The sequence below is a fragment of the Choloepus didactylus genome, chromosome 5 (assembly GCF_015220235.1).
Source record: "Choloepus didactylus isolate mChoDid1 chromosome 5, mChoDid1.pri, whole genome shotgun sequence".
In the NCBI taxonomy this organism is placed as follows: Eukaryota; Metazoa; Chordata; class Mammalia; order Pilosa; family Megalonychidae; genus Choloepus; species Choloepus didactylus.
Window position 1 is genome coordinate 112,032,398 of NC_051311.1, and position 20,622 is coordinate 112,053,019.

The 20,622-nt window shown below is 42.8% G+C and overlaps 2 protein-coding genes across 4 annotated transcripts in view; one reads left to right on the top strand and one right to left on the bottom strand.

Annotated features, from left to right (window-relative positions):
* The window catches only part of SGCE (sarcoglycan epsilon), a 73,048-nt gene extending 64,644 nt beyond the window's left edge, over positions 1–8,404 (bottom strand). For all 3 annotated transcript variants that reach the window (XM_037836694.1, XM_037836693.1, XM_037836695.1), the window contains exon 1: positions 8,228–8,404. In XM_037836694.1, the coding sequence (XP_037692622.1) occupies positions 8,228–8,336 (109 nt within the window). In that variant the 5' untranslated portion in view covers positions 8,337–8,404. The remainder of the gene's footprint in view (positions 1–8,227) is intronic.
* A 219-nt stretch (positions 8,405–8,623) lies between these two features.
* PEG10 (paternally expressed 10) lies at positions 8,624–20,526 on the top strand. The gene is given in 3 exon segments (XM_037836697.1): positions 8,624–8,841; positions 13,982–15,162; positions 15,165–20,526. Coding segments are annotated over 3 exon segments (2,346 nt in total). The 5' UTR covers positions 8,624–8,836; the 3' UTR covers positions 16,325–20,526.
* The last annotated feature ends 96 nt before the right edge of the window (positions 20,527–20,622 follow it).

Here is a 20,622-nt window from a genome sequence, read left to right on the forward strand (position 1 = left end):
TCCTGTATCTTCGTGAATGTCACCACCATTTATCCACATGCACTTGACAGACATCTAGAAATCATCTTTGGTATCTCTTCCCTCCAACTTCCAGCCCAAACTCAGTGCAATACCAACTCCTGTTGATTTTTACCTCTCAAAATGCTCTTATTGTTATCTCCCCCATCAACATGCTAGCCCGGGATGCCCACCTCTCTACCCAAGATTATTAAAATATCCTTCTAACCACCGGCCAGGGGCCATCTACTCTGCTTCCTCCAACCCTTTCTTCACAAGCAGCTAAAATGCTCCTTTTGAAATGCAAATCTGATTACCTCCGGCCCAAACCCCTTCAAGGACTTCCCATTCATTTTAGGATAAAGATTAAACCCTTTTAAGGTGGTCTACAAATTTTGCTCCTATAAAATTTGCTCCTTGACCTCCTCTCTAGATCATTTCACATCATGCTCTCCGTTCGCTCTCTGCTTGAACCCCACTGGACTTCTTTCAGTGCCTCTATTTGCCGCGTTCCATCATGCCCTAGGATCTCTACACAAGCTTTTCCTTTTACCTCAAATACACCTTTCCTCTCCCCCCAGTTAACACTTACTCATACTTCAATCTGAGCACGTCTTTAGAGAAGCCTTCTTTAACCCACCTATTTGGCCAAATCACCTACATAATTCTCTCATAATGTTTTATAGCACTTACAGTTCTAATAATCTCATGAGATTATCTGATTAATCCTTGTCAACCCCACTAGTGTAAAAGTTCCATGATCACTGGGACCGTGTGTTGCCAGCATCAAACGGAGGTCTCAAAACTAGTCGGCACCCAATAAATGAATGAATAAAAAAATTACTAATTAGTAAAGATGAACACTATTTTTCCTAGCTTTTCATTATTAGCATCAGTACTATACCAGACGTCCTTATATCTGTGTCTTTCAGCACTTTCGTAAGTATACCGGGAAACTAAACTTCTAGAAGTAAAACAGCTAGACAAAATTAGTTTACATTTCACATTTTGATAGGCACATGTAGCAATCTGTTCTGTTTCCACTTCTGCAGTACTGGTCTTTGATTAGACTATGGAAAATGAAAGCTGTTAAAGGAGCTTACATTGATTAACTATTTCATAGCAGAGAAAAGCCAGTGTCATTTTACCGCACAGCAAGAGACGTTAGTTTGCTAAAGAGGAAAAACAACAAACCCTTTGGGGCTCATTTTCCTTTTCTTTTGCATTCCAAAATAAAAGATCACCTTTACTTCTATGCTTACTGCTGAAGAAATAGGAATTAAAATATTTCATTTCACTTTAACTGCTATAGGAGAATTTACTGTGATCTCTGTTTTTGAATTCTCAGTGAACTCTGTATCTCCACAGTCAAGTAGGGACCAGATAAATGAGTGAAAATGTAAAGCATAGGAAAGAATTTACACCAGAGCTGCCTCACTCCTAAACATTTTCAAATGAGCAGTTTCATTTGTCAGTTAGAATCTGTCTTTTATATCACAGCAGATGCATGGCAATCCCCGTTGTACAGTAGTACTGCTGAAGATCTATTCTAAAAACCTGATTAGCCTAAGGCAATTAGGTAGCAAGTGAGATGTGCTAAAAACGAGTGATTTTTAGATAATAAAATGCATTTAAATTACTATTGCTTAATTACTCCTTAGATGAAGTTACAAAAAAATTAAAATTCTATCTAGGAGTGACCCAAGAAGAAAACAGCATGTTAGCTTTTACAAAAATATTAATGTTTTCAAGAATTTAACATTGATAATCATGCCAGCAACTCAAGTTTTAAGGCTACCAATTTCCCAAGATAACTTATTTAAATTTTTAATTTTAAACGCTGTGGATTATTTTCTCCCCAACCACAGGAGCGGGAGCAAACACTGCATTCTAGGCATTGCAAATAGTCACCTGCGGATCAGGTGAGCCTTGACCTGCCAGGGGCTCATCTGTGAACGTTCCTCTCTCGCAAACATGAGCTCAGCCAAGGAACGCCTGTGGCATCTTCAACAATTGGGATGCGAGCTCACCGCCAGTTGCATGTGCATTATTACAATCTCACAAAAATGCATGGAATTTTCATAAAAGATAGCGAAAAGACGGAGGGGAAAAAACTTGTTCAGCGTTAAAAAATAGACTTCACAGAGTCAGAGTCAGAGTGACCGTATTTCTGACCTAACAATTTGAGCAGGGGAGAAAGCTGTAGTGCAGGGAAACAGGGAGGAGTGAGAGACGCAGGAAAAAGTTGATTAGATGACAGAAACATTTCCTCTTCTTTCTTCCAGTGTCTCATTGAAGTCCCCTTAGTTTTCAAGGCTCTGGGGCATAACGATAGCTTCTACTGAGCCAGAAGCCTACAGATGATCACTCTCCACAAGAGGGATCCCGGAGGGAAGCCGTTCATAACCCACAAATTAATTTTGAGCAATTACATTTTCAAAGTTAGATGAAGTAATCAAAATAAACAATCTTTGGGCAGATAGAAGAGGAAAAGAACATCTGCCCAAGACATGTTGGAGACATTTAAGAATGTGCCCCTGAAGCTGTCAGAAACAGGCTGACCTAAAACAGGGAGAAGGTTAAAGAGAGCAAGAGGCAGAAGTTACTTTTTGATTTGCTATTTAAAAGCTAAAAAATGGTAATTTTCAGTAATGCAGGAAGATATGTTACAAAAGGAAAAAAAAAATGCAAAAGGGAGAATTGCCCCATTTTTCCCCCCTGGGTAAGACGCAGCCAGGCTGTCCAGGGCCAGCGGCCAGTGGCCAGCAGCCAACCTGCTTCCCCTTAATCCTGGGTGCCCCCAGCACCTGCCTGCCCAACTCCTCTGCCGGAGAAACCTGCTGTGCCCAGCAAGAAACAACAGAAAAGGAGCAACTCTGGAAAGCAAGTTAAGGCCAGGACACTTTACAGGAAAAAAAAAATTTCTTATTTTCTTCTCAGACTTTCATGTTTGAAATGGAATGGGAAGGAGAGTGAGTATGTGTTGTGTTGCCTTTTGTAGCTATTTTCAAGTTTTAAGACATCAGCTTGCAACAGATAGGAGTATCCTTTTTAGAAAGTTTATCAGAATAAATTTCTCAGTTACAAGTACCTTTGCCACCTATACTAAAATGTTATTATGGCCTTCAAATTAAATATTTGCTGCAGTAAAGGTGAATATTTCTGATATTTTAAAAGATGTAAAATAAGTAAAGATGTTGATTCTTTTGTTGAGCTGCACTCTTAGAAAGGTCTTGAGTTGAAACCCATCTCTACCTTTTACCCACTGATGCTAGCTCTGCTTTCCAAAGCAAACAGAAGAGAGTTTATGTCTTTTAGTTGTTTCAAATCAAACATTTCCAGACCCTTTGAGGATACCACCAATGACAGGATTTCCAGACCCTGCACCATCCCCGCAGAGTGTTCTGGAAGTTGTCTAATTTGTCAGCGTCTCTCTTTAAATGTGACAGCAAGAAATGGACACAATACTACAGATGTGCCTGATTAGAGCACAGTGCTATTAATTTTTGTGACATATGGACACCGTACTATTACTAGAGGCTAAATTTGAATTCTTTTCTTTTTCTTTTTTTTTTTTTTCACAGCCACATCATGCTGCTGGTTCATATTAATCTTCTTTTTCCAGAAGAACTGCCACTATCCAAAGTTACTTCCTTCCTTCCACACCACTGAATTATGATGCATTCACTGCTATAAAATATCTTTTGGGTTTCAGCATAGCACTGCAGCCTATTTAAACCATGTGAACTCTAAATTCTGTTATCTGTTTGTAACAGCTATCCCTTTTCAAGTCATCCACAGATTTTAAAGCAAGCCTTCTAGATCTTCATCAAAGTCATTCATAAAATGTTGAATAAGAGAAGGGCAAGGGCAAAGGCCTGTGGTCCTCTACCAGGGACACCTCCCTGACCCAAACCCAGTAACCTACACTCTAGAGGGTGGTGATTCAGCGTGCCTCACATTTAAAGAGCAATGCTGCTCATTAGTCTACACACCACCTTACACACAGGAGGATCCTGCAACCTTCACAAATGCTTTGCTGAAAACAAGATTCACTTATTTTTCAACACAAAGTGTAAAAAAATCTACATATATTAAAATTATAATAGTGTAAAAAATAGGTACGCACATGGAACAAAGACTGGAAGAGAAGCATTAATGGAAATGCTGTTGCAGTGTCAGACTTCGGGGAATGTTTTTTTTTTTTTCTTTAGTGAATACTGTCTTTAATATAGATACATTGTTAAAAAAATTTAACTGGGAATTTTGCTTAGAGAGAAGTGTGCTTTGAGGCAGTTCATGTGAAATAGCTTTAAGAACATTGCGTACTCTCTGATTCTCCCAACCTGGAAACCCCAACCAGAAAAATATTCATTTGAAAGGACTTGTTGAATGAACCCTTTTAGGTCCCTACTGAACACCAGTTTCTTCTTTTTGAATTTTGCATTGCTGCTTTAGGCTTGACAGTTCTGGAAATCAGCGAGATAGACTGGATAACTAGATCCTGAAGTTTAGAGAAAGCCTGGATGGTGTGTGTATGTGTGTGAGCACACGCGTGTATGTTTGTCCATCCATGTCCTTTTGTCTGTTGTGCCTGTCCTCTGTCTCTGTTGGAGAGATTAGGAAAGGATGGAAAGAAAAAAGTCACCATGTCAATACTTCTGTCAGTCTACGGACTGAAACAGAAAAAGTGTAAAGAAGCTCTCCCCTGCAGCCCAACACTCTCTAAGGGACACATAAACCCCTATCATCTATTCACCTAGTCGCTTGCTCTTTATACTAAGAGTAGGAAAGAAGATCTGTTATAGAATTTGCATTTTGGAGTTTGGAACAGAGAATGTGTAAAGGTAAGTTTTAAGAAAAAGCATCAGGTAAAGGAAGTATGAACAGTTTATAACAAAGAAAAAACAGTAGCTTTTTATTTTGGAGAAAATGTGATCTATTAACACTGCACTTACTGGATTCCGAAACACTGAATATTTGACTTGAGACTTGCTCAAAAGTCAGGGTTTCTTCATTGCTTCAGCATTTCGTGTATACCATGAAATCATCATCATCGGTAGTAAAAACTAGTCTTAGAAACTATATGCCATGCTACCTGTATCTCATCGAGGATGCCTCTCACTAGTTTTCTCTGGTGCTGCCTTTCTATTCTCACTATGAGACAAGTGAAAATTCCACTTTGCTTAGAAATACACTTTGTCCACACACTAGAAGTTAAGCTAAGTACATGAAGTATATCAACAGCTTTTAGATTAAAGGCAAATTGTTATAAAAATGCATCAAATGACCAAATACAAAGTCTAGTTACTACTTGACAAGTGAAAATTCTACTTGCTCAGATGTAAATTTTCCCTACCATACTAGAACTCAAATACATGTGGTAAATCAGAAACTTTATAGAGTCACAGCAAACTGCCATTAAAAATGGATAAAATGTCCAAAGAAAGTCCAGTTATTATTTGCAAGTGAAAATTCCACTTTGTTTAGAAATACAATTTCCCACCACAACTAGAAGTTAAATGCAGGTGATAAATCAACAGCTTTATAGATCCACAGCAAACTCACAAAAATTGATAAAATGTCCAAATACAACTCCAGTTATTATAAAATGATAACTAATGCACATTAGCACCTCTTTTGCTTTGCATGTAATCTTGTTCAAAATGGGTAAGAAATATTCAACATCAAGAACAGATATTGGAGAAAATTCAAAATTCACTTATGACATACTAACCGGCAAAAAGTATTTATCTAATGCACTTGTCTATTAATTTTTTGAGAGGGTGGGTTTTTTGGTTTTTAATGTTGTTTTGCTATTTCATCTAAGAAAAAGTTATCTAAAATATGTGTTCACTGATGTTCTTGTTTTTAATAGTTCTGTTGTTTTAGATAACAAGTTTTATCTGAAGAACGTATCTATAGATGTTGATTTTTTTTCCTTAGAAAATTATATTTCTAAGCAAAGTGGAAATCTGTTCATATGTAGAGGAATAAAAGACACAAGGAAATATACCAAAATGATAGTTATGTTAGAATAGTGACATCAGAGGTAATTCTTTTCAGTTTTCTGTTTTTAAACATTGAGGCACTAGGTTGTTCATTTAAAAATTAAATTAGAAAATTTAATGAATACTGTTTATTATAAAAATCTTTACAAATTTAATGTTATTTGACATTTAAGACTCCTTGCTAAGAAAATAATTGAAGAGAATTAATTTGATCCTATTTTTAAGTTTTAGAAATTATTGATATGTGACATTAACTATGAAAATATATATTATTTAGGTATATATATACACACAGAGAAAAGTGAAAAAGTAGACTTCAAAATGTTTACTGGGGCTATCTCAGGTTGATAAGGTTATGAGTGAGCTTGATTTTCTTTACAGTTCTCTGGCTTTCTCCCCCTGAATTTTGTACAATGAGTAGGAATTATTTTATTATGAAAAAAATAATATGAAGCTTTTAAGGAAAAAAAGCCTAGTTCACAGTTTGAAATTTAAAAAAACACAAATTTGCTCAAACTTTCAAAAGTCTTGAATTTTCTCTACTTTTCTCTATTCTGCTTTTTAATGACACCTTTTGGAAAAAATATCTATCAGTCAACAACGAGGTGAAATAACTTTCCTGTATTTAAAAAGAAAAAAAAAAAAACTAAGAATTTGACAGACCATCATCACCAGGACAATAAAATGCATAAAGATCCTGATTATTATTATATTTTGCAGAAGAGGGTAAACATTTTAAAGATTAAATTGAAAGGCACTTTTAAAAATTATAATTGCGCTCACCCAACTTCCTAGGAAAATGTCTTTCATTGTTTGAAGTCGGCAATTCATTCATACTTCTGATGATCAAACACTTTATTTCTAATAAAACTAATTCTTAGTTAAAAAGAAAGGGGGGGCTACAGTTTTGTTTATTCCTAGAAAGGCTCACTTTAAGGGCGAGCTCTCTCATTATCTACAGTGGGTCAAATTCTTATTTATCCCCTATGCATAAAATAACCTGTAGCAAAGTTACTAAAATATGCTCAATTTAGCCTTCAAATACAAATATGTTTCCTTCGTGTTTTAGAAACCTCACTCGATTTGTAGACCATTTGGTTTTCCATTTTAATTTAAACTTCTTTTGCCAGGATTATCAACAGATTGTCAGTTTTCTCAGGGCTAACACTTTGCCGCGCTTACATGGAAATCCGCGTTAAGCTGTTTGAGCATCCTTCCTCATCAGTGTTTTAGAGCCTTGTAAACCATGGCAGTTTTCTCTAACGTAAAATGTATGTGTTTATACTTATAAATACTTGCAAATATTTGTGGCCGAATCTCAGCAACATGCTTGAAAGGATTAAACGTGCGGTAACTTTGACTAAACGCATTCATTCAATCTTACAAAATTTAGAAAAATGTAACGTTGCAGGGAGAGCGAGATTTCTGCGTACATTTCGTAATCACCACAAAAGCCTGCAGCTGGAGTCTCCGAAGCTCGCCAACCACACTGGAGGCATCCACAGCTGTTTTTAATCGTTTTTGCTTTCTTGAAATAGTGTGCACTTGGTAGGGCAAACGAGGCTGTTTGCAGCGTCTCGGGTCCCCAGCCGGGGTTAACCCTGCCCTGAACGCCCTGTTTAGCTCCCAGCATTTCATGATTCCAGTTCCCTGCGCCTTAAAACCTACGAAAACCGGGATTTCCGCCGCCGAGAAATGCGCTTAGGAAGAAGGGATAAATTAGTGCCTCATATGTGACATTTTAGTGTTCTCTCCCGATCAGATTCAAGAAAATGAGAACAGACGTTTATGTAAAAGGAGACGCAGATTGGTATCCCGGCCGCATCGCCCGCATCGCGGGGTAACGCGCCCTAGGAAAATGGTCAACGACCCCCAGCTCTGTGCCGCAGGGACCGGGGGAGGTCCGCGGCGGGGTCGCTGGGGTGGGGTGGGGGCGTGTTGGGAATGGAAATTGGAGATGGAATATTTGTGAGCGCCCGGCCGGGAGGGGCGCGCGGGGGCGCGGAGAAAAACAAAAGACCAGAGGTCAAGCCTAGGCAGGAACGTGCAGGGCCAGAGAAGTGGGGCGCGGGACGTCCTGGAGGAGGGGTCCAGGGTCCTCGGGGCAGCAAGAGGGCTGGCACCCAGAGGGCGCGCCCGGGTACCCGGAACCCGGGCGGGGGAGGGGGAGGCGGCGGCCTGTTGTCCCCAGGACCTCCAGTCGCGCGCGGGCCACTAACCTGTCAGCAAGAAGGTGCCAGTAGTTGCGGGGCTCATCCTGCGTGTCCCCCGTCCCTGTCCCGTCCAAGCACAAGGGTCTCCCAGCTCCCACCACCCGGGCGATTGCATTCGTGGCCTGGCTAGGCCGTCCGTCCTCGATTCTCCTCTCCCCTCCTTTCTTCTTTCCTCCCAGCTTGGCCAGTTCAGCATCAGCATCCTGCACCCCCTCCCTAATCCCGTACTCCCTCTAGCGGCGGGCAAGGGTAGGGTGGCCATGGCCCCCTCCCCCATCACCCCTAACCCCCCCCCTCCGCCCCCCAACCCGCGGAGCACGCTGGGATTTGGCGCCCCCCTCCTGGGCTCTGCCTATATAAGGCACCTAGTCCGCGCTCTCGGTACACGCGCTTCAACTTCGGTTGGTGTGTGTCGAAGAAACCTGACCACGACCTGGGGAGACCAGACCTGGGGAGACCAGCGAAGAGGTTCCATCGAGCCTCGCGAAAGGTTCGCTGAGCGGGCTCGCGTCCGGAGCCACTCCGGGCTGCAGAGCACCCAGCGACGCTTTCGCCTTGAGCAGGTGTGGGACCCCGTCCTTCCTGTCTTCGCAGAGGGGTCCTCGCGTGGTGAGTATGCGGTGAGGATTTTTTTTTTTTTTAACATCACATTCATTCGGCGTTCTTATCTGAAGCTGCGGGAGATGGAATAGCGCCCCAGAACGTCTCCATGCAAACCTTGTCACGCCTTCATTGGCTGTACCCCAAAATCGAATGAGGAGACCAAGCCTTTAGGGCTTTGGTTTTCAGGTCCCAAGTTCAGGTAAGGGTTGTAGACAGATATGAGCTACGGACGGACATGAGCTACAGATCCACTTGCAATTTGCTCATCAAATGCGCTATCAAGTCTTGTTTGCTGCCAACTATTAGGCGCTTCAAATGCGCTACAAACTGATGAGCGCTTCAGATGCGCTACAAACTGATAGTCGCTTCAAATGCGCTGCACGCTGATGCACTTTCAGTGCGCGATAAACTGTTAAAAGCTGCAGAGAAACATAACTGGTTTGTTACGAAAGCGCTTCAAATGCGCTACAAACCAGTATGAACAGCAGACATACATGGGCTGCAGGCTGAAGATTGATTTGCGCTTTAAATGCGCTACAAAATCTGAGCTGCAGATTAGCACTACAAAAGCGCTGCAGAAATGATAACCGTGAACACTACAAAAGCGCGCTTCATTGCGCTACAAACCATATGAAATGCAGAGGTACATGAGCTGCAGGACAATTTATACCTAAAATTGACTACAAACTGGTAACAGCTGCAGGGGTACATAAGCTGCAGGCTGATTTGCACTACTAATAAAACCAGCTGTCTAGGGACAGCAACTAGAGTGAGATTACCCTTTATTCTTAGAGGGGGACTCCACCCTTTGTCTCTAATACACCTTTTGGAATGGCTCCCACTATATTTTTCTGCAGGACGGTTCGCTGCATGATGGTGCTGTTAGACAAAATGGAGCCCCGGGCAAAAAAAAAATGTGTGTAACATTCTGCCCACACTATTCCTGCTATAGCAGTGGAATGGAGAGGCTCTGACTTGAGTGTAAAAAGGAATCTTGCGGTGGTGGCAGAACGGGCTGCCTGCCTAGTTGCACTTAAGCGGCGGTGTAGTTGTAGCGGTGGCGGGAATTGGCGTCCAGCAACAGTTTGTGGAAACTGTTGGTTTCCTGAGTATTGGAGGGTGGGATTGGATCTAGGGGTGATTGCTCTTGCGGTGAGAAATGAATCTGGCTGTTGGAGTCTGATGGGAGGGGTTTGGGGGGGGAGGACCCTCGGAAAGGCAAGCCGATTACTCTGCAGCCCTCTAGCAGCCACTCTCAGACTGGCCCCGCCCACCCTAGCGCGCCTTCTCTGCAGTATCTGCTCGCAGCGCGCTTAGCGCCTCCTTCCTCTGCCGGCGCTTACTCAGAGTGCGCCTGCCCTGCAGCGCGCCTCCCTTTGAGTGCGCCTTCCATACATACCCTGCTTCTCCAGGCCCTGCCTCGCCAGCCCCAATTCATTGGCGATGGCCTAGCCAGACCCCGCCTCAAAGCCCGCCTTCTCTGAGTTGGCTTGCACAGACCCGCCTCTCTAAGGCTTGGCCCCTCCCCAGCCCGCCCCCTCTGATTTGGCCTGCCCAGACCCCGCCTCTCCAATGCCTGGCCACACCTTGAGCCTGCCTCCTCGGAGCTGGTCTGCCCTCCCTGTCTACCCTGAACCCGCCTGCGCCTGCGCAGAGTGAGCGCCGTCGCCGCACACATCCCCCCAGACCCTCCCGCCTTCCTCTGCTCCCGCTGCTTCCCTGTCTGAGGCTGGCTGCACAGCCCCGCCTTCCTACGGTTTCTCTGATGCGCCGGTTTTGCTTTTTATCTGCTAGTGTTTAATAAATTTAAGAATAATAACTAAGAATGATTAACAATTATTATTCCTTTTACTCATGAAGTTCTTTATATATGTATGTATTTACTTATGAGGTATTTTGCATATATTGAATAACATAATGCCATAATTTAAACTCCTGATAGTGAGTTTGCATGGCGCTTCTAAGCTGACATGGCTGGTGCCTCTAAAGGCAAAATCCAACCAAATGTTTTTACTACAGCAAATAAAAAATAAAATAAACAAGTATTTTCGCATTTAAGTTTTTTTTTTTTTTTTTTTTTTTTTTGAGACACTGGTGGACTTTTGTGGGGATTCCTTTGGAAAACGGATGCTTTAGTGGATACAAAATAAGGAACAACTTGATATTTCTTTTTTAGGAGTTTTTATCAAGTGGCGTGTTAGTGCTACTGCCTTGGCTTCTGAGCAAGGATGAGGATGAGGCGTTTATTTGTGTCTCTGTGAAGCTGTTTTTGTGGTTCAAACTCTAGAAATTAGCCCTGGCTAACTTGCCTACAGACAATAAACTGTGCCTGGCATGGCCCACTCACTAAATATGTTTTAAATGACCAGAAAAAATTGTTTTATTCAGTGTCTTGCTTGGTGTTTTCAGGTTCTTGCTCATGTCTATTTCCTATGGTGCTTTGCTTTCTTGGGTTGCCTTTCTTGCCTCCTTTCCCTCACATTTTACAGGCCGTTTAAAAGATTATTTATAATAATTTGTTTTTTTTTAAATAAAAAGTAAGAGCTAATTATTTAAATTTTGGACAAGTGGATTACTTAATGGTATGTGTTGGCATTCAAAATTTGTGTAATGTAAAATGGTTACAATGCAAAATATAAATTGAGCTGTCTTAATTACAGCTTGGCGCATCTAAATAAAACAAATTCATAACTGACTGCCAGTCAGACACACCATTTAAAAATTGTTTCTAATTGAATGAATAAATTTAAAAACCTGGTTCCATATGTCACAGACTATGAGCCAGGACCATTGTTTAGGGAGATGTTGAGGCTTTAGCTCCCAAAATTTGTTAACCCTCAGCCACCCCCAAACAAGTATACAAATTTATGGGAAACATGTGCTTACCATAATTCCAGCTTTAAGTAAGTCTCCAGTCCCCTTTCTTACCCCCTTACCACCCTGTGTCCCTCTTCTCTGGTAATTCTGTACCAGAGAGGTCCAAAATAATGGCAAACACATGTATATATTAACAGATTTTGCTTTTCACAAGTAGTAAACATAATACTAAAAAAGAACTTTGGACAACATTGGAAAATGTAAAACAACTAACATTTGCTTAATGAAGTGGTATTTCTTAATGGGATGGGTGGCAGATTTTGGATACTTTATTGCTCTTTGGTGTGTTTGGAGAACAGAAATTTTTAGAGGATATTTCCTAAATATATAAAAACTGAAATCTTTATCATATGTAAATGTGGTGCCTGTCCCAGACAGCTTGGCTTTATGCTACGTGTCCTTTGAGTTTTCAGGAATGGGCCTCCTGAACTGACCTCTCCAATCCAACCCCAACTGGGGGGGGGTTTAAGGAGCCATAGTTCTGTGATTCAAATCAAGTCAAAATGCTTCTAGTTCCACACTTATTCGTGTCCCATTTGCTGTTTAAACTTTTTTATACTTTACCCACAGTTATTGAATTAATGTCTTGGTAACCTACCTGCCCAGTACTCTATTATTTCTAATGGTGAAACTACTCTGCTCTGGGCAATTATATCTTTTAGGACTTTGAGTCCCAAGGTGGGGCTGTGCTGCCTGATATCAGTAAGGTCAGGGATCCCAAACTGGTGACCTTTATAGGCCAAATAAGGCCCTGAGTTTGTTTGACCAGCACTGTATTAAAAAATAAAAAATAATTGTTTTTAGAGTGATATGCATTCCCAAATTACTTAGTTGTGGCCCTTCTTTATTATGTTACCTAACCCCCCCCCCCCCCAGCCCCTTGTACCTTATCTTCTTAGTTTTAAATTTCCTTCCTACGGATCAAGAGTATTTGAATTTTCAACCTTTATTGATCTTTTGTTTTCCTAAACAGTATAGTGATGTTTGCTGATTTCCTAATGTGTTGCTATTTCTGTCCCATCATTTTTTTTTTTTTTTCAGATGCCAGGGACTCTATAAAGCCCACCCCAGTGGCTGTGATTGACATTTGGTTGTTGACCTTCCTGATTTGGGGTCATGCTGTAAATGATATTCCTAAAGTCTTGCAACAATGCTTTGTCTTAAAATGTCTAGATGACAGAGACACCTTAGTGACATGTCCTGTGTTTATTAGTTTTTTTTTTTAATGGGACATTAAAACTCCTAATTTAATAAAAAAATTGCATTATTTTGTGACCTTATATTGTGAGGGTCACCAATAAAAATATCTCTAGGGAATTGAAAAAATGAGAGTGTCACAGGTTATGATGTGTTTATTGTGTGTTCTAATTTTTTCTTAAACTTGAGTATTTTACCTCGAATGTCAATTATTCATTGTGTTTGCAGCCCAAGTTATTAAAGTGATTAAGTGACAGGGTTAAAACTATTAAAACAACCAAGAAACCCCTGTCTCTGAAGCATCCTGCTTGCTGTGTAGTCAGTCACTCTTGGAGAGACCACACCAGCAGCCCAGGCCAAAGGGAAGGTGGCCATGGGTGGTGGGAGAGGGGCAGGGGCAGGGCCTAAGGGATCAGGAGGGGGTGTTAGGAAAGGGGAAGGAAGGGACACTTCTGTGGTTGGAAAGGTAATTTAGATAGTCTTGTGGTTTTTGGACTGGTGGTTGATGCTTGTTTGTTTTGATAAGCAGTTACCATCTCCTAAGAGGTGCCCCTCCACCTCCATCCCCCCGCCCCTCCCCAATAGACAAGGCTGGTGAATACAGGCATTGTGATTTTAATGCTCCTTTCTTTTCTTTTCTTTTTTGTTCCTTTTTTTTTTTGGTCCTTTCTGGTTGAAATATTAGCTACTTTTCATATAACTTTGCTGCTGATATTTTATGTAATTTATTTGGTGCCCATCTTTGCCTTGAAAGATTTTTGCTCTGCTCCCTCAATAAAAAACTGCTTTTTTTGGAGTGTCTCAGCATTCTTTTATAGTCTGTGAAGGTAAGCATGCTGTTAATGAAGTTATGTATTGTCAAATCGTAATGAACAGGTGACTTTTGAGGAACAAAAGAGTATTTGGACATCAAAAAGTATGATGCTTTTTGTTATGTTGTGCTAATTGACTAACTTCTTTCTCTTTCTCTTTTGCAGGTTTTAAAAATTGTGAATGAAAGCAATTAGAGCTTTATATAATGTATTTATATTGTGTTGCTTTGAGTGGCTGTGTTTAAATTTATGCTTTTATCTTCATTTGCAGAAATAAACGGATTTTGAAAACCAAACGACGAAGGAGTGGAAGAGGGGGCCAGGAGCCCGGCCTCCCTCCCCACCGGAGTGAAGCTACACCTGGGAGGTCTCCTCCCATCCCAGCCGTCACCCTGGGGCCCGACTGCCCACCTCCTCCTCCTCCTCCTCCTCCCAACCACCCGTCCTCCTCCTCCTGCTCCAAACACTGCGGCCAGAAGGGCCAGTACGCCAACCTGACAGAGTGCAAGCGGGACGACCTCTCAGAAGAGATCAACTCCTTACGCGAGAAAGTCATGAAGCAGTCCGAGGAGAACAACAACCTGCAGAGCCAGGTGCAGAAGCTCGCAGAGGAGAACACCTCTCTTCGTGAGCAAGTGGAGCCCACCCCTCAGGCTGAGGAGGAAGAGGATGACAACATCGAGCTCCGTGGTGCTGCAGCGGCTGCTGCCCCTCCCCCTCCGTGCGAGGAAGAATGCCCAGAAGACCTCCCGGAGAAGTTTGACGGCAACCCAGACATGCTGGCTCCTTTCATGTCCCAGTGCCAGCTCTTCATGGAAAAGAGCACCCGAGATTTTTCCGTGGATCGCGTCCGCGTCTGCTTCGTGACAAGCATGATGACCGGCCGTGCCGCCCGCTGGGCCTCCTTAAAGCTGGAGCAGTCCAATTACCTGATGCACAACTACCCAGCCTTCATGACGGAGATGAAGCACGTCTTCGAAGACCCTCAGAGGCGAGAGGCTGCCAAACGCAAGATCAGACGCCTGCGCCAAGGCATGGGGTCGGTCATCGATTACTGCAGTGCTTTCCAGATGATTGCCCAGGACCTGGATTGGAACGAGCCTGCGCTGATTGACCAGTTCCACGAGGGCCTCAGCGACCACATCCAGGAGGAGCTCTCACACCTCGAAGTTGCCAAGTCGCTGCCTGCGCTGATCGGCCAGTGCATCCACATCGAGAGAAGGCTGGCCCGGGCGGCTGCAGCGCGCATGCAGCGCTCACCTCCCCGCGCGCTGATGTTGCCGCACACTTCAGGCCACCACCAGGTAGACCCGACTGAGCCTGTGGGAGGGGCCCGCATGCGGCTGACCCAGGAAGAGAAAGAAAGACGCAGAAAGCTGAACCTCTGCCTCTACTGCGGAACAGGAGGTCACTACGCCGACAGCTGTCCTGCCAAAGCCTCAAAGTCTTCGCCGGCGGGAAACTTCCCGGCCCCGCTGTAGAGGGACCTTCAGCGACCGGGCCAGAAATAATAAGGTCCCCACAAGATAATGCTTCAACTCCACACTTGCAAGTGATGCTCCAGATTCATCTTCCGGGCAGACACACCCTGTTCGTCCGAGCCATGATCGATTCTGGTGCTTCTGGCAACTTCATTGATCACGAATACGTTGCCCAAAATGGAATTCCTCTAAGAGTTAAGGATTGGCCAATACTTGTGGAAGCAATTGATGGACGCCCCATAGCATCGGGCCCAGTTGTCCACGAAACACATGACCTGATAGTTGACATGGGAGATCACCGTGAGGTGCTGTCATTTGACGTGACTCAGTCTCCATTCTTTCCCGTGGTCCTCGGGGTTCGCTGGCTGAGCACACATGATCCCAACATTACTTGGAGCACCCGATCTATCGTCTTTGATTCTGAATATTGTCGTTACCACTGCCGGATGTACACGCCTCTTCCACCATCACCGCCACTACAACCCTCAATTTACTACCCTGTAGATGGATACAGAGTTTACCAACCAGTGAGGTATTATTATGTCCAGAATGTGTACACTCCAGTAGATGAGCATGTCTACCCAGATCACCGCCTGGCGGACAACAGTATCGAGATGATACCTGGAGCACACAGTATCCCTAGTGGACATGTCTACTCACTGTCTGAACCTGAAATGGCAGCTCTCCGAGATTTTGTGGCAAGAAATGTGAAAGATGGGCTGATTACTCCAACAATCGCACCCAATGGAGCCCAAGTTCTCCAGGTGAAAAGGGGGTGGAAACTGCAAGTTTCTTATGATTGCCGAGCTCCCAACAATTTCACCATCCAGAATCAGTATCCTCGACTCTCTATTCCAAATTTAGACGACCAAGCTCACCTGGCAAGGTACACTGAGTATGTACAAGTACCTGCATACCAAACATACCCAACATACCCACATACGTTCCCGACCTACCCAGTAGGATTCGCCTGGTACCCTGTGGGACAAGATGGAAATGGAAGATCATTATACGTACCTGTTATGATCACTTGGAATCCACACTGGTACCGCCAGCCTCCTGTACCACAGTATCCCCCACCGCCGCCGCCACCTCCGCCGCCACCTCCGCCTTCATCTTACAGCACACTGTAAGTACAAGATCTCTGCCTTCAAAATTTATTCCTGTTCAGCTTCTCAATCACTGACTGTGTGCTAAATTGGACTGCTTTACCTTCAGGCCAACCTGGAGGTACATCCTCTCTGAAATGGCTACAGAAGGTCAGGGCCACTCTGGACTGGCACAAATCTGAAAGCACCAAAAGACCTTCAAAAGACCATTCACCAACAAATTATCTCTGTTTTCCACCTTGACTGCCAATCTAACTAAAACACTTAAATAAGTTTACTTTCCAGTGACTCCTGGAAGCCTGGGGGGTTTTACCTGCTAAACCTCTCTTTGTTACCATCTGAATTTTAGGCTGCCAGATGCCCTGTTTAACGTTTGCAGAGAAGCTGATGCAAACACAGGAAATGCTGTTTTCTTTATGGAGGAGGAGCGGAGGAGGAGGACATGACCTTTCTTGAAGTTTCGGTACTCTCTGTACAATACTGGAGGACCGGCGCCTTATTAAGGAAGTCTGACTTATTGGTGCAGTGTGAAACGGCTTCCGTGATCCTCTTGCTGCACCCTTAGAAACTTCACCATCTTCAAACTCCACTTTCATGGTTCCGTTAGTTCTCAAGGAGCAGCAACTCTTGACTGGTTCTCCCAGGAGCAGGCAAAACCCTGCAACACGAAACACCTCAAGCCTGAGAAGGAAGTGCCCTCTCAGATGGACTCTTGCATGTTAAGAGTGTGCCTTTACATCCCAGTGCAAATCACATGTACCCAAGAACTTGGGCTTTGTCACAACACCTTGCCATCATCATGCCAGTAATGGCTTCCACAACACATTAAACCCGGACCGTTGGTAGCTTCAGGTGTGTTGGATGGTTGTGAAATGTTGTGACCACTTCTCAATTGTGTGCTAAGGCTAAGAGCAGCTAATCAAAAGGACTCCTAAACCCCATACCCTACTCTTAAAGGAGACTCTTGAGTTAATGCTACCAACTTGCCCTGATGGTTCAGAATGTTCACGAGTGTTGTTAATTGACTGGAAAGGCAACCACCCGAAGTTCTTGGAAGTACTCTCCATGTCTCTGCCCCCATGTCATCTGGGCATGCCATCATCAGTTCCTCACTAGACTGTAGCATTGGGTACTTAGAGAGGGAAAATGATTTTAGCACCCAGACCACACTCCTGTATGCCTGGGAGGGATCTCGCTGAAGAAATTAGGGCACTGGACACTGTCTTGAGGATATGGACTTCCTTAGAGGGCTTCAAATCCAGCTGGATGACCTGACCTTTATTCCAGGTGTCGATGGGTAACCACCTCAAAGGAATCAGAGTCCACCTAATGGAAAGGGGTCCCCTCTAGAGGAGGGAGATGTTAAGCTGTCAATGGATAAAAGGCCTCAGAAAGCAACTCAGTGACTCAAAGCAACAGACAACAGAGTTGTCCTCAATCCAGGGACACCTGCTGGTGTCTTATGGATGCTTTGTGCTAACCTGGGACTGCGTGACTTCTTTTAACCTGGTCCCTTGCTACTACCTTGAGCTCTTTGTCTAACCTCTCTGTTTCTGTTTAGTTCTTTACTACTGCCATTAATGCTGCTGCAGGATTTGTGCCATCCTTCCTGCCCTGGTTGCTGAGACTCCATTTTGCTGCCATGCACAGAGAAGAAAGAGGCAGACTTCGAGGAGCATGTGTTTTACACACACAGGCTCCAATAGCCAAAACACAGGTTGAGCAGTAGAAAATAACGTGGTGTATATTTCAAATTCCCTATCATGAAGTGGAGTCTAACGGTGAAGTTTCTCTTTTCATCAGCCTCATCTTTCACGTATTCATTATCATCCATCCTTACACCTGCATGTTTAAATACTTAGAATCTTTAGCTGTAGGTCAGTAGTGTCCTTTAACTGTGTTTAAAAATGGTGATTCTGCTTTCAAAAATTACTTCCATTAAGTAACAAAGTAGTATCCAACTTTAATTGTTAGAGTTAAACTAAGTGAAAGTGATAAGTAATGTAGCGTAAAATATTTCTTTACTGTGAACTTCTCTTACAACACTGTGAATGAAAGGCTCCTGAGAACTGGAGTATTTGTATAATAGTTCATCCTGTTCATCTTCAATCGTACCATCATATAATTTCTGTTTTATTGATTGGGCCTCTAAAAATCACACAAAGGGATATATAATTTAAAGGAAGTGACATAATTGGCTACTTATTTAATCCAAAACAACTTTTTTTTCTTTTCTTTTTTTCTTCAATGGAATCAGGAAGCTTGTCAGTCACTCTTGTGTTTTATTAATTACTTGTAAAATGGTGCATTTGTGCTTCTGGACTCTTTGAAGTGATACTTCAGTTTACCTCAGATATCAGTCCATCCTCCATACATTTGAAATCAAGTTGTTGTGTGTCAAATTTACAGTTGTCAGTTGATCTTCAAGCTGCAGAGGGCCTAGAATTGGGTCATTTTCTGCAGCCCTGGCATATGCACACGGACATTTGCCACCACTGCAAGCAAAAATCTGGAGACGTTGACCAACAGCAAAGTCGGTCAGGAAGAGTGTGCTGGTGTGGGTTACTGACTCACAGACAAAGGCCCTGACCCAAGTCTGGCTCTTCAGTAAAGCTTGTGAATTAACTTCTTGGCAGTGTGTACTATGCTTTTATTGCTGTTTATACTATCTATAAATGTAGTTGTTAATGATAAGTAATCTCAAGCTTATTGTAATGTGGTATCTGAATTTGATTAAGTTTCCTTTCACCCAATTGATTTATTTTGTTGCTGTTGATCAAATTAATGTTAATCGAATCCTTTAAATCTTTTTGGCATTTACCAACAGAATGCCTTTTCATGAGAAAGGGAAAAGCAGAGGAATTAAATCTCTAACTAAAGAAGTTAGAGGGGGAGCAAAATAACAACATGAAGGAGATAGAGAAATCAAAACATCAGAATTGTTAAGCAAAGCCAGGAGTTGATTATTGGCCCAAGTTTGCAGTGTTAATGAATGTAATCAATGAACAGCTCCCATTGTTAGGCAAGTCGGGAGAGAGCTAGCTAAGGTCATCATGCTAAGATATTGAAACAGGAAGTTTACATACATTTGTGAAGGGTCAATTTAGTTTGAGCAGTGAGGTATTTGTATTAGATACTGGAAAATCAGGAGTTTGACTAAATCATGTGAGGTAGCACAGTGAACTTGCAGGTGCACAAAATTGAGGGGCCCATCTACACAGTGCAGTCTGGATTTCTGTTTAAGTCTGCAGGTCCCTCTTGGACTCCTGAATTGATCTGGTTGTCACCCGCCACAGAGCTCACACATCAGATGTAATTCCAAGATTGGCATCAGAGAACACCCTGCTGGGAAGACCAGGGTGGAAATGAAGGATCACTGCAAAAAGGAAGGGTGCTGAGAACCATGCTGCGTGTTCATCTAAAGAGAGAACACACATCTGGTGGGACTGTAAAGTTCTTTGTTATTGCAGATTGTAGAGGACTATCAAATTGGTCTGTGGAAAACTGTTTATTATTTCTTCATGTAATCAATTTAAGTAATAGGGGATATATATAATCATAGGTATTTTAGTGGTGGGTGGGACTATTAAATAATCTTAAGTGGGTGGGGTTAGTTAGAAAGTTAGAATGATATTATGTATTAGGTATCTCCGTAGTATGGACATGTGTATTTACTTGTGATCCTTTACCCTGTAATTGCCCCTTTTAATAAAGATTTCAAGTGAAGTGGAGGGAACTGTGGGGAAAACAACTTATTTAGGGCTAACTGGGCATGGAAAAACCCTAGTGGGAGAAAGTTAAAAGGTGACTGGATAAAGAATTTAATAGAGGTCGCTTTGCCCTGGGTATTAATTCCAGGGATTGAAGTTGTGAGCAAAACCTTTAGAGAGTCACAGGATGGATAGGTGCTCTTTGAAAAATTGTTGTTGGAATGAAATTGATAACGACGGATGGTAATTTTTCATGGAAGTTACAGGAAAGTGATGAATAAGAATCCTTGTTTTTGCCCTGTCAGTAGCCCCCCTGCTCACCCCTGTCTCTTCTCCCTAGCCCGGGTCCTCCTACCTACCCCTTTCCCACCTCCCTACCCCTACCCATACCCCTCTTCAAACTGTGCTCATTTATTGCTGTACCTCTTTACTTAATATTCTCTCTATTTACTAATACTCTATTGCTGTTAAATGTAATAAAAATTCAATTAATAAAGCTTTAGTGATTAAGTCAAACTGTGTCCTGATCATTTCAGCGTCCACCGCATTTAGGAAATGGGGCAGGGTGGCTCGCAGGGTGGAGGTGAGCAGGGAAGATGGGTATTGGAAGGT